Source organism: Ricinus communis, chromosome 4 (genome assembly GCF_019578655.1).
Source record: "Ricinus communis isolate WT05 ecotype wild-type chromosome 4, ASM1957865v1, whole genome shotgun sequence".
NCBI classification, from domain to species: domain Eukaryota; kingdom Viridiplantae; phylum Streptophyta; class Magnoliopsida; order Malpighiales; family Euphorbiaceae; genus Ricinus; species Ricinus communis.
This window is the reverse complement of record NC_063259.1, coordinates 24,380,823-24,396,060: the sequence shown is the minus strand read 5'-3', so window position 1 is coordinate 24,396,060 and position 15,238 is coordinate 24,380,823. Positions and strand designations below refer to the sequence as shown.

Below are 15,238 nucleotides of genomic sequence, written 5' to 3'. Positions count from 1 at the left end.
GCCTGCGCGAATCAATACATTTTCTTTTACTGGGCATTACAAATCAATAAATGCACATGCAGAATACATCAAATTGCTATCTTATCAAACATATTTATTAATTATTAGAATCAAATTAGCTATCAATTTTTTTAAAGAACATCGAATAATACTTTTTATTTTAAAGGATGTTATTGTCTTTTATTGTACCCAGAAATTCATGTTTCTGTCAAATTGAAACTGGTATGAAGCTTTTAAAAATCATTTTTAGTGTGATTAGATGTTTTTAAGATGGCCGGATAATTTAAAAAAAAAAATTAAAAAGGTTATCTTAATATTTTTTTTAATTAATATTTATTTTATATTTTAAATACCTTCAAACATATCTTTTAGTATATAAAATAATTTATTTATTAAAAGAAATTGACATAACAGATAAGTATATTTTGATTAAGTTAACAAAGGTAAAACCATAATTAGCGGGTGGGGGGTCAAAATATTGAAAGAAAGATTTTAAAGAGACAAAATTGCTAAAATAGTAATGAGAGGGGATCAGTACACACACACGTATACATGTCAGTATAAAAAGAACCCTCGTTGATCATAGCAAATGCACATCCCTCAAAAGGACCGTTTTAGTACTAATTTTTCACCGGCACTGGACCACTTCTGTTGAAAAGTCCAAAGCCCTACGTGCACTGCTACCTACTGCAGCTTCACCACCACCCCCCACAGCAAAAGTAGACTCCAGAGGGACACCCGACTCTATTAGTCTATTAAAAAAGTATTTATTAATAATATATATAAAAAATAACTACCCACTGACTAATGATTTTTTCACATTTCAATATCCTATTGAATTCTCATTCTATATCAAATGCTTATATATATATAAAAGAAAAGATTGATTCATACTAATAACCTTTTACTCTATTAATGTGAGATTCTGTCCGTTTATACCCTATTAGGCACTCGGTAACATAAGCCTATATATAGATTGCGCTAAGCTAAACTATTGGGGTAGTGGCTGTACGGGCAACTTACTTAACTAGTCATCCTTTCACCTTCGGTTCCCTTACTCCTTCTCCCACTCCTACAGTTCCTGCTTTTTTTGGGTGCCTTAGAGACGAGGCAACAAAAAAACTCTGATTAAGAAAAAGCCCAAAATAACATGGGTGTGGGGGATGGATGGATATCCAAGATTTTGAATTTATTATAATACTAATTCTTTTTTCTTTCCTCAACGCTCGAATTATCAAAGATTCAAGAATCACTAAAAACATTACCCAGTCTCCTCATAATACACCACCAAAGTGCGTGACTCGTACGGTAGACCCACTTCTGCACATGCCCACCCCGTCCCACGCGTCCCAGTTTTCACCAGTAACCAGTAACCACCACCCCAACTCCCCCACCTAATCCCGGTCCCACAATTGCCATCACCATTTTCCACCCATCCCATAAAATCCCCAATCAATCATCGCTCAGGTCAGGTCAGGACAACGGGGGGAAGGGCTATTTCTACTTACGCTCCCTTCCCCTCCCCTCGCACAACTGCGCTCGTGTTAATGATAGTCGACTAGCTTGCCTCTTTTGCCCTCACAACTAAATTAGCCGTTAACTGCTTTGAGGAATCTCGAGCACGTGCCTTTTTATTTTTATTTTTTATTTTATTAATTTCCATCTCGAATTTTATTATTATGCGTATAGAAATAAGTTTATTTTCTAAGAAGCTATAGACATATTAAGTATTAACATCAGCATTTTATTATATGCTAATTTCATATAATGTAAAAAAGATATAAAAAAAATAAAGCCCTTCTCACAATTCCCTATCTTCTGATGGAATACGTATTTTGAGTTTCGAACTTTTATTTTCCCTTTTATACAGCAAAAATGAAAAGGAAAAAGTTGTAATATTTGGTAGGAGCAAATACAATTATTGGAACTGCCACTGTCATGTCATTGTAATATTCTTTATATTTACATATTTTCAATTTATATGTAAGCTTCTTGCATTCACAGTACATATAGTACTACTGGGGATCAAGACATATACCGGAAATTTTTGAAAACGAATTTAGGATAAACTTTTAATAAACATAGAATTAATACTTTTTTTTTTATCTTGTGTACTTTTATTTTTATTCATTCATATCGTGCGAATGACAAAAATTATGATATAATAGTTTTCGTCAAAAAGATACAATCTTATAGTTAATTATTACTGTGCCACATAAAATAACATAATTAATATAAACAGTTATAATATATATTTTATATTTTTAATGCTGAATTATAATAGAAACACAGTAGAAGCTACGCTAGTTGGCTTAAACTCCACAAACGCCTAGTGTGTGGGGCTAAAGGAGTGGAAGAAGATTCAAGAGGAGTGCAAATAGTCCTCCCCTTCACGACAAACCGACTCTGTGGTGTCCCTTGTCCAGTATGACTACGACACTTGGATAGCAATTTCCCACCATCGCCACGTGGAGTCATAATCACGCATGGGGATCGTTTATGACACACGTGGGCCCCTACCACCCACCTCCCTCTCCCTCTCTGAACTGACTGTTCCACTCCCACACTCTACTCCGTACACACTTCATCGCATTCCCTTTTATTTTGTAACCCGTGTCATAATTATCGCCACCATTATCTTTATAACGCTGACGTGGCGCGAGCTCGAGTTAGTTTTGTTGGTTTTAACTGTTTGGATTAGGAAGCTAATCAGTGATTATACATGCACGATCCAAGCAAACAAAATTCTATTTTCCTCCATATATGTAACTCTTTTATTTATTTTAACAGTTCTTTTTAACGAATCCCCCGGCACTGATTAAATTGTAGTTAATATATATATAATATAAGTTAATTTTCTACTCTTTTAACTTCTTAAGTGTTTATTATATATTTTTAATACTATATCTAATTACATCTCTATAATTCTAAGAAGAAAAAGTAGATAAAAAGAATAATAACACTGGATGTGAAAACCATTTCCTACTTACTAATTGGGTTATCAAATTATATTGGAGAAATTTAACACAATGTTTAATTGTTTTCTTTTAATCTATTATCGGGTCATTTCTTTTTCACTTCTGGCCTTGGGAATCCTAAAATTCAGTTAGCTACTATTTCACTACTGGGCACTGATTAAATAAACTCTTAGTTTAATTCCAGTTAATACATCAGAATCTCTTTCTTTTTTTTCTTGAAAAAAATCTCCAGAAGAAAATCAGAAAAAAATAAGAACTAACATGAAAGTTAGTTGCATATGAACATCAAAAGACCAAACCCGAACATCTTCCAAAAATATTCAATTGAAACCCTCCCCCAAGAAAATAAATATTCAAAAAAATTTACATAAAAAAAGAAACAGCAGTCATATTTATATTTTCCATATAATTTCTCTCAATTTTTCTTTTTCCAGTGTTTTCTTGAGAGAACTCTTTTTCTTAAATTTTTAATTCCTCTTTTTTAAAAAGTTAAAGAAGATCGAGAAAAGAAAAGGGTAAGAGAAGATAATTTACGGGAGATAGAGAGTAGGTTGATCCTGATCAGTCCACTGGCTCTGGCTCCAGTAAGTTTGATCGACGGCGTTAGGAAGATCAAACAAACTTTGATCTCCACCACTCGCTTGCCAATCCAACGGTCCTCCTTTTCCTGATCTATCATTAATCTGCAACGCTGATAACTCAATATGAACCGTCTGATCAACCAACCCTCCCGCCATATCATTCTGTCCGCATATTCCCACCATCTTCTGCTGTTGATGCCACTGCTGATTATTCTCAAGGCTATGCTGGGTCATTAAATGACCAAATCCAAACTGCAAATGGTCATTTGAAGAAGAAGTAATTAAACTAGTAAGACTTGCAATCTCTGAGAAGATGCCACAGTCTGATTCTTGCTCTAACAAACCATGCTCAAAGCTTGTAGTGTTCGTGTTTGGATGCACATATAATTTAGATTCACCAATTCCATTATTCAATATATTAGTTGTAGCAGAAGCAGAGCTTGACGCTGCTTCTAAACCAGTTGCAGTATTTGTAGCAGTTAAACTAGAGCTTTCGCTGCTCGAATGAGAATTCGATGACTTTCTCTCTTCTTCTTGTGCTAGAATCGTACTTGTATTGGTACTAGTGGTAGGTGCAGTGATAGTTGAGTTGGTCGTGGTGGTTGTGGTGTGTTTCGGTTTCGAGCGCTTTGTTTTCCGGCATCCACCGCCAACAGGGACGTTACGGAGGACGCCGCCTTTAGTCCAGTACCTACGGCAATTCTTACAGAAGTGGCGTGGCTGTGAGAGGTTGTAGTTGTTGTAGTAGCAAAACTTGGTGTTGAGTGAGTCACACCTAGGGCACTTTAATGCTTGCTGGTTTTGGTGATGGTGTGCTCTTAATCTCCTGTCACCTCCTCCTCCGCCGCTGAATAACCGTCCTCCGCCGCCAATTGAGTGTATGTCTTGCATTTCTGATCACCGTCCTCCGCTACAGATTGCAAATTTAACCAGATTTTGGAGTAATAATATATTCTTGCTTGTGATATCTGTTTTCAACGTTTCCCTTTGATACAACTCACATTAACCAAGCATGAAATTAGCGCTCACAGAAACAAAGGAAGAGATAAAGAAAAGAGAGAATGGAGTACGAGAGCAGGAGAAACAGAGGTTTCTGAACTCTGACAAATATCCTCTTCAAAATCTTCTAGTAACATATATCTGTTTTTATTTTTTTTTATTTTTTTCACAACCTAGCAAAATGACAGAACTATCCCTAAACAGTATTCGAATTTCCTACGGATGTCCTTCGGAAGTGTGAAAACTCAAAATTAGACACTAGAAAGGGATGAGCGTTGGGAATTTGAAGGGAATGGCATCGGACCGTACGGAAGGAGGAGAAGATCGAGCCATCGATTAAGGAACACGTGGACGGCATTAAAAGAGGGAGAGTTGCTGTCCACAAAATCAGGCTGTCTACTTGTCGGCCACCTCCGACTTATCTGCCTCTGCTTATGCTTAAATCGGTGTCAGCACAACTGGTGTAGAGCCTGCCACGTTGGCGTTTTTGAATCGGTGAGTTGTCCTAAATCAACATTGCTTCATTAATTATGATTATTTAACAGTTTATATAATATCATAGCAAATCCTTTATATAATATATAAATATATATATATAAATATGGTCACTTGAGATTAATTTTTTAATTTTATTTCGGTGGGATAATTATGAACTGAAGGTATTTCTTTCCTTTATATCTCCTAAAACTTTCAATTCTTTTCCTTATTTATGACAATCGAATTATCTGTTAATACGAGTACATGTAAATTGTTTATTTACTTGTTTATTAGGTATTTGGACGTACTTATTGTTCCGGTAGGAGCAGTTGGAAAAATAGAATTTTTAACCAAGTCTAGAAAACAGTCCTATTTGATCCGCATTATCAAAATCAACTGTTCTTGTATTTTACTTTTTGTGTATTTTTTGTTTAATTAAATTCTTTTTGGCCCTAATGACGGAATAATAAATTAGATATTACGTTAGATATTTTATTAAATAATAAATAGATTATTTCGTTATACAATTATTTACCCACTAATTTTCAATCTCCCTCTATACAATATTCATTTACTAATATATTTTTAAAAAATATATATATTTAAAAATAATCATATTTATTTATGTTAAGAAAACTTTTAACGCACATATACAAGCTAAATAAGAAAAAAAAAATGATGCTCGAAAACATTTAACTTTTTCATGAAAGGGACTGATAAACCAAACAAGTCATTAGTATGAAGATAAATCTATAAATTACTTTTAGGTTTAAAGACCAGAAATAGAATTAATCGGGGCTAAGCTAATTCGAAGAATGACTAGTCCAAATTTGCCCTAATGATGAGTGTGTTGTATGGTGTGTGTCAATTTTGGCTCCAACCCCACTTAATATGTAATCGCAACCTTTGGGGTCCTAACACGTTTCCCTACTCTCACGGACACACACAAGGATGCAATAATCTGGCAATGTAATAACACAACTTGTTATAAACACTACGTCCCCACTATCACTGTATTGTGTATCCATCCAACCTTAGAGCAATTGAGACTTGAGAGAGGTGGGCTCCTTTATTACCTAAAATCTAATCCAAAGACGGCAACACAAATTTTTACATAATTATAGCATTTGTTTTGGCAAAAATAGGCACCCACTTAGCCACAAACAGATATGCTACATTACACCTCCTTGTATAGTATATATATAGTGCTCTTGCATTTTAACTACTTAAATAATCTTTAAACAAAGTTTATTACTCATTTTGGAGTTTGTAAACTTATCTAACCAATTCTTATATGTAGCTTCCCAGAAAGTTCATAGTTACTTTTAGTGTATATTTTCAATGTTGATGGATAAAGAAAATTACCACTAGATTTTGCCCTATCGGGTTATATTGTTATTATTTGTTTTAATTGTTTTTATGTTTTTTTTCTTTCTAAATTTAGGTGAAATATCTATATTTTTGTTCTCGAGATTTTTATTTATATATTTTAAATGTACATTTATCTTCTGCTAGAGGGGATTAGATATTCCAAAAGAAAAATTGATGGGACAGATTATATATTATATATATTATATACTGAATATCTAGCAAGAAGGATATTGTCAAGGCATTATGAAGACACATGTGGAACATAAAATTTTTGTCTACGTATTACGCGATTCCACTGCAAAGAAATGAAACCTGAAAGTCCCATCTCCATAATGCATTCCACACTAGTGCAACGTTTGCTGCTGCGCATGTCTTACTCTTTCAATGTCATGACTCATGCATAATTATTTTATGATGATTTTCAAACAAACAGTTGTTTTAGGCAGGAGGGGTAACTCTGCCGTCCATTGACTGTTCATGATGGACAATCAGTGCAAATCCTGGCATTAGACCCCAAAGCTGTAATCACTATGTCACCCCTCTATTGACTATTCTCTATTCCCACTGTCACTCTGCAAACAGTCTTTAGTACCCTTTTTTTTCATGCAAATTTGCACGTCAAAATAATGTCTGCCGGAAAACAATTTTTTCTTTTTTCAAAAAAATATATTAATAGTATATGTTTCTTTTTAACTTAATTTAGGTTTCGACATAAAATCTTAATTTTGAGTACTCAATTTGCTAGAGAGGCAAATTCCATCTTGAAACAGAGTGCAAAAGATTTTTACAACAACTCACAGAAGGCCCAATAGTCCTAAAGTGAATAAAAAGAAAATATTGATTGCTTGAGTGAACAGGCAATTCGATGGGGAACATATTCACATGCACATGGGACAGCTTCTGTGGGGGTCCAGAATTAGGTCTTCTGGTACTTGTCCACATCTCTCTCTCTCTCGCACTAAATTCTCAACCTACAGTTACATGTACAAAGTGAAAAAGAGAACCCGCTGCCAGAAATGAGACGTCATTTCATTTTTGAAAAGTTTTAGATTGCTTATGCAATTCCGGTTTCAGATTTCCATATGAGATTTCAACACTATAACATTTTTAAATTGGTTCACTATTTCTAAGATTATATGAATTAAAAGTGTTGTCAATTCTGAAATAAATACCATCAACATCCCCCAGATTTGAGTTTTGCTTTGTAATTAGGGAGGCCAATTGAGCAGGCTAGCTAGCAGAAAATATCATGGCTGTTTGCTCTGAAAAATGGGTTTGTTAATTTAGTGATGTTACCATAAATAAAATTAAAAATAATTAGTAGATTGAAGGGGCCCAGCGCAAGGACTGACTCTAATTAACGTTAGATATTTTCTAGTTTATTTAAGCATCAAATATGACATGTACGATTAGCCTTGTGCAACTATAATTAATATCTATAATCAGTTAACTATTGGTAAATTTGTTTTTATAGAAAAATATAGAGATGTACCTTCAAAAGAAATAGCCGAGAGAATCTAGTTATGGGTGATACTGGTTAGATTATGTATATACTCGGTATATAAAAATATCTTTCACAGTCTATGAGATTGGGGAAAAGATTTGGTGTTATGTGCCTGGGTCTTGTTGGTTGTACCCTTTTTAATGGATGTCACCATCTAAAGCCACTAACATTGGGCTCATTTCCTTAGGCCCAGTCGGTTGGAGTGGAGGCATCCTCGCAGTTTTTGGACCCCACCATAATTCTCCCCACCTATCATGTGGGTGATTGGACCCCAGCCCATCCTCCTCTCGTCCTTTGCTTTCTTCTTCTTCTTCTTCTTCTTCTCCTCTTTCATATACATTTTTTTTTTCCATTTCAAGAAAATCCAACACTTACATTGCAGCATAACTTCGCTTGTGCAGACCAATTTGGATAAGTGGGTCTCCACTTATTTCCTTGGTGTTTCTATTTTCTTACGAGTTCTCAAGGAAGTAATTCTTTTATTCAGGACATTAATTAAGCAACATTGGTGATTACTCTCATCAGTGGTTGCAAGAAAAAGAAGAGACACACAGGGTTAAATCTCATTCAATAGGATAACAACTAATGCAATTTACTACTACTGGGTATTCAGCCCAGTTGGGGGTGATTCTGTAAACCGACAACAGGGTATCAGATTTGAGCTTTTCCTCCTCCCTTAAGCAATTTAGTGCCCTTCTTTCTTTCTTTATTTATTTATGGGGGAGAGGTGCATCCCCACTATAAGTGGTTTAAATTAGTGAAGCATCATATTTGTATATAACTAGAAAGGCTGTCTCAAAGGGCAGTATTGATTAAGCCATAAAATAATTGAAGAGGGAAGAAAAATTTTGACTTTTTAGACTTGGAATAATTTATATCATATATAAATTGCTTTCCATTTTAAAGCATATCATTGGGCAGGTTGGATTAGGTCATTGATATGGGATCATCTATCAGTCCAATTGGAGACTGCACAGTACAGTCTCCAACCTAATTCAAGAGCAATGATTTATATAGATAAAATAATGTATGAGTTGACACTTGTTAAAAGGTAAATTAATGATGATAATAATTATAAAAATATGTGCTAATAATTACACTAATAATAATAATCTATGGATATAGGATCATGTAGCCAAAAGCTTGTTGGTGGAAGTAAGCACATGAACGAATGATGGTTCTGTTTGAGTGATTGGCTGCATAACTTAATATTTGAGTTACTGTTGCAATTAACTTACTTATTTAAAAATAAATAAATAAACTGAATTCAGAATGTTTCTGGTTTATAATTTAGTTGGGGAATTTTGATAGGTAGTGGTCCCAATTCTCTGGAGCATCAGAGAGCCACTTTGACAGGTAATTTCTGGCACTTTTGGAATTCAATAAATTTGGGCCCAAACTTGTCTTTGTTTTTATCATAAACGCTAAAAGAGTTCTAAACTGAAAAATAACAAATTTGGTAGATTCTTGAGGAAAAAGCAAATGAGAGAAAGAGGAAATGAAAAATTGTATCTACGCTTTGACAAATAAGCTTTTAACTTTAATATACACTATTTTCCCACTTGTTTTCTATTTTCTTTCTACCATCCCACACAGAAATTAAACGGACTCATAGCTGCTACTTCTACTGGCAGCTACTCGTAGAAAATTCTGACAAAAACTTCGAACTTTAGGTAATGATATATCATGCTATTTGACTAGTAGTTTAGTGGTAATCTAGATCTTGACGCTACTCTTCTCTTCAAAAGTTCTTCAACTGTCAAAAAAAGAAAAACTGAGAAATTATTATAACGAAGCAAAAGCCCCCCAGATGCAGCCACAGACACTGAAATTTCCGTAGGGTCTAATCTAAACAACCACTTCTTGATCATTCACTATACTTGATGGAGAAAAGACCATTCAAATATATATATATAATATGTCTGCATGTGTCCTTTCTATGTCCGTATGCTTGAAAGACAGGGAAAGAAAATTTTAAGAAGAAATAAATAACAATAAAAGAAATATAAACTGCGTTATAGTCAGCTCATTTGCACATCAACTTGTCACGGTTTTGAGAGTCCCCACCATCGCTGAGCACATGACAAGAAAACAAAACCATGTAAACAATGAAGTTGTTTTGTTGTTTTTCTCTTGTTCTTACAATACAAGCCTTCGATGTTTTAATGGAAGATAGAAGCCTCCACAAGATCTTGTGGTCACATCTAGTCGATTCTGCATAACTCGTATACAAATACGTCCCAACAACCCCTTTCTAACACGCCCGCTCATGTCCCTCTCATCCAACTCTAAATTGCATGCCTAAACCCCTAGTATTTTCTTTTGTAGTTAATTAACTAACTTTAGCAATTAATCATGATTAGTCACTGTTCGTTGCCCTTAAACAGTCTGGTCATCACCATGATTCTTCAATCTGGGTCCTATCAAGAATTGGATCAAGTGGCCTATCCTAGTTGTCTAGAGCAAGGGCATGAACCAAAATATCTTGACAGATGCATACTATGTATCATTTGTATTCTTAGCTTTGCTTTTATGCTAAGATCAAATCTAGAGCAACAATAGAATCTATCTTTCTATCAAATTCCTGAGATCATGAAAGGAGAGATTGTAACAGCTGTAAAGGTACAACATATGCATCTGGTTTTAATAATTAGTCAATAATGTGTTAGGTCGAGAATAAAGATCGATTACTCATGACTTGAGTACCCTGCTGCCTCCACGGTTTCATTCCATACAAGCATTTCCCTTTTGCATCTTGGGACAGGAGTTACAGGAGTTACAGGAGTCTGAATGTTGTTAAACCCATGATTTTGGCTTCAAAATTTTATGTGTTTAAAAATGGACATTCATGCCCACAAGCTGACACAAGCATATTCAATAGTACGCATGGATAGTGTATTTACTGGTGATAGACTCTTTGTATGGCATTGCAGGGCATTTTGACATCCAGAGAAACTTCCCTAGTTTTGTTCCTTGTCAAAAGTATATGTTGTCTGCTGCCTGTCTTAATTAACACTTTCTTTCATCACATACAAACATTCAAAACCAAACATCCATAAACCACAGTGCATGAGGAATTGCAGGAGAAATCAGAAGAAAACTCAGCTAATAACGAATACAGGTAATGTTCGAGGTAGCCTAATTGCAGAAGGAACTGAATAGGTACCATATTCATAACTGAGAGTGGTGCAATTGATCATCATAGACAGCTTCAGGTACTGTAATGAATAACAGAAATATATGGATAAATCACAAAACCGCCAGCTATACAGCTCTAGCTATATACCTAGCAGGCTATAGAAACATAATGCAGTACCCATGCTGGAAGAAGACATCGTTTTCATCAAATTAATAATGATGCGATGAAGGACACTTCTCCAAATCATATTCACGACCAGAGAATCTTGATTTTCGAACATCAATGTCTGCACATGCACAGGAGGGGATGTGGACCTTTCCACCTAATTACTACATTGTTCCATCAATTACAATAGTTACCTGCACGAAATTAATAGAATATGAATGCTAAAATTCAATTGCAATTCAGCATCCACTATTGCATGACTAATTAAATTATCTTCTAGTGTTCAGCTTTTCTTTCTTTCTTTCTTTCTAAGTGATGATTAAATAATCAACAAGGCCTACACTCAACCTTTAGTAAATCACCATATACATTTCGTAGCCAAGCAGCGACCATTTCCTTTGAGTGCAAATGGATGCTGAGGTATAATTAATAGTGTATTGATAATCTGCAGCCGAGACTTTAAAGCATTAAATAAGCATGTGAACCTGCAGTTGACATAACTAAGAGAACAACGCGTGCAATTTCAGTTCACAAACTCCATAAATTTGAACACGAAATATCATTGAACCAAAACTATAAACCACTGTGATTGATGTTCATAATTTCATACATTTAGAAGATGATTTCAGTAGCTGAACCAAAGCTACATAATGGGAATGTACTTGATTGGTTAATTTGCAGTCAGGCAGTAACCTGACGAGCCACCTATTCTGCTGTATTTGCTTCATTAAGTAGACAGTCCAGCAAAGTTGATCGGTATCACTCACAGATCACTAAGGCTCCAAAACCAAACAGCCCAAATGATGACTCAAAAACCTTCTGAAAATGGTATACTTCTCTTTTAACAACTAGATAAGTGCCCAACCTATAGACAGTTAAATTTTAATATTACTAAAATTAAAATTGAATAATGCCATTCTAAAACGATTTAGCAAAATACTAGAAATATTAACTAATATATATTAACTTACTAATTTCGATGACGATAAATCCATTCACTAAGAAAAATTTATTCTCTCTTTTTATATGATTTAATAATTTTTTGTAATTTGAACTTTTTAATTCTTTTACTATATTCATAACATTTATATAAAATTAAATAAATAGAAATATCTCATAAATTAAATAAATTAAATATTTTAATAATATCAATTAAATCAAATTAAATTATTTTATTATAACTTGATTTAATATTTGATTATTTTTTAATATCTTTTTCATTGATTTAATATTTTATTTATTTGTGATTAAATAATATTTTCTCACTTTACATACGTAAAAGTAAAAATATTTTATATTACTTTTTTAATTTATTAAATTATAGAAAATCTAACTTTAAAAACTAATTTTTAATTAATTTAATATTTTACTTGAAATTGAACCATATTGAAATAATTTCGTCGAAATATATTTAAGATAAAAAGCAAAGTAGGATGAAAGGTGTAAATAAGTATAAATACTATAATTAAAAAATAGTTCTTTAATTGATAAAATAATTATTCAACTATGAGAATAGAAAATGTTAAGAAAATCTAATAAAAAATTACAATTATAAAAAAGAATTTATAGAAAAAAAGATTGTTAGATACTTAAAATTTATAATTAAAATATTATATATTGCAATATAATACTTGAAAGAAATTATGTAAAGTGAAAACTATAAATAAGAATTCAAAGACATATAGGAATATAAAATAATTAAATATCATAATTAAGGTGTTAGAAGTTTGTAACATAATACTTTTTAAAATAGTAAAAAATTATGTTAGAATAGATTAATTTTCTAACAAATCTAAAAAAATAGTTTAGAAATCATATGATATACCATGTTGGATGGATAAAAACAATATTAAAATATTGCTATTATATATATATAAATAGACATAAATTTATTATATTGCATAAAAATCTAATTTAGAAATTATTTTTTAATAAATACATTAAAATACTTTATTTATTAATATAAAAACTAATTCTATTAACAAAGTCCTTTTTACTTGAAATTAAACATGTCAAAATAATCTCAATAAAATATATATAAGATAAAATGAAAAAAGGAGACGAATGGTATACATGAGTACAAATTTGATGATTAAAAAGAAAAAATAATTTTTTAATTAATAAGATAATTATTCTATTATAAAAATAAAAATTAAAAATTTAATCAAGAATTGAAATTATAAAAAATACTTTGACAGAAAAGGATTGTTTTAAGATAATTAAGATTTATAATTAAATTATTTTTATATTGTAATGCAATAATTAAAAAAAATTTATCTAAAGTGAAAGTTATGATAAAGAATTTAAAAAGGTGGAGGAATATGAAAAGTGTACACCGTAATTAAAGTGTTAACGTTGTAATATAATATTTTATATAAAATAATAAAAAATATTAAAATAATTAATTTCTTAAAAATTTAAGAAAAATAATTTAGAATTCATATAATATGCCATATAGGAGAAAGAAAAAAAAAAGAATGTTTTTGTATATATATATAAATTTTGAAATTTTTGGGCCTGTTTCATTAGTAAAATGTAGCTTAATGGCCTTTATCCAAATGAAAATGAGAAAATATATTAATTTCCCAATTCTTTTTAGATCACCTTGATTATCATGCATGGATCTAAATTGTAGACCAAAATTCTAATATCTCATAATCCATTTGTATATTACCAAGTTTAAAAAAAAAAAAATCACTTACTGTTATTATTCTTCGAATTATGCTGAAAGATAATAAAATTACATAATATTTTTTAAAATGTGATTTATGCAGCGTTCTATTGTATCAATGTTTTCAAGCTTTAAGTGCAGACATGCTCAGAACAGGTTACTAGCCTTTAATAAACTTGAGCTACTAATGCCAGAACCATAAAGTAACATAATCTTTACAGCTTAAATACCACCAAAATTTCTCAAGGAACAGCTTTGTTATTTTCAACGTTACAAGCTACGTTTATTCAGAAAGAAAAGTCAAGGATTATCTTGAAAGATGAATTGAAAGTCATATATTCTACAGTACTCGCCTAGCACATACACAACTGAGACAGGGAGAGACTAACATAATCTTTACAGCTCTCGTTTCGTGTTGGCAGGTATTACTGTTATTAAAACTACCATTCCCTTCCATGCCTGCCTAAATAGCTTCACGGAGATAGAAATGGCTGGGCGCTCTCTTGGGACGAGCTGCACATTGATACTTGAATTCACCCAGCTTAAATACATAGTTAGCTCAGAAAAGCTGAACTTTAATAAAATAAATAAATAAAATCAGCTCTTCCCATCAACAGCAATGCAGTCAAGCAAAATGCTTTCTGATTTTAGACAATCAATATTGAAAGGAAAAGGGAAAGATGGATAAATAACACCTTACTATAATAACTGACATAGAATGCTAGACTTATCACACATTAGAAATGCAGGGTGCTTCCAATAATCTAAAATATAGCCCATACTTCATCTGCACATAAGATTCCAGGAGATGCATGAAGAAGAGGTAGAACGGAGGGATAAACAGGGGTTAGCTCTCAGGCATGCAGTTGTAACTTCAGATTATTAGGGCATTTTCTGTAGACATGTGTCTTAATTAACCAGTATAATCACCAGTATTTAAATTTCAGACCGCATCCAGTCCAGATCATCAGGCACGGTTCTCCTCATTGATCAATGATATTGTTGAAGCAATGCTACACGATAAAACCTTGCAGCATTGCTGCTTTGGATGTTGAACCAACAGACCGAGGCATTGATAAGCATGTTTCAGTTATTTTGCAGCCTTTAGACTAAATTTCAAACAGAAACCGGTTGGCGTCACTACCATAGATCCTTTTTCTCCATAATGTTCCAACCATGAACAACTTTCTCTAAGCGAAAAAGCACCCAATTAATCTTATCACTAGAAATAGAAACTCCATGACATCACTAATGGCATTAATTGCAGATGCTTATCATCACTCCCACTAGTATCCTGTTTGGCAAAGTAGCAAACTCGACATATTTTAATTTGTATTAACAAAATCACTCACA

At 32.7% G+C, this 15,238-nt stretch overlaps 1 protein-coding gene across 1 annotated transcript; it reads right to left on the bottom strand.

Moving 5' to 3' along the window:
• Positions 1-2,181: 2,181 nt before the first annotated feature.
• Positions 2,182-4,991, bottom strand: LOC8264678 (dof zinc finger protein DOF5.4). The gene is made up of 2 exons (XM_002514556.4): positions 3,513-4,991; positions 2,182-2,688 (listed from the first exon to the last, which is right to left on the bottom strand). The coding sequence occupies exons 1-2, from the start codon at positions 4,448-4,450 to the stop codon at positions 2,685-2,687; spliced, it is 942 nt and encodes a 313-aa protein (XP_002514602.2). The 5' UTR covers positions 4,451-4,991; the 3' UTR covers positions 2,182-2,684.
• Positions 4,992-15,238: the final 10,247 nt, after the last annotated feature.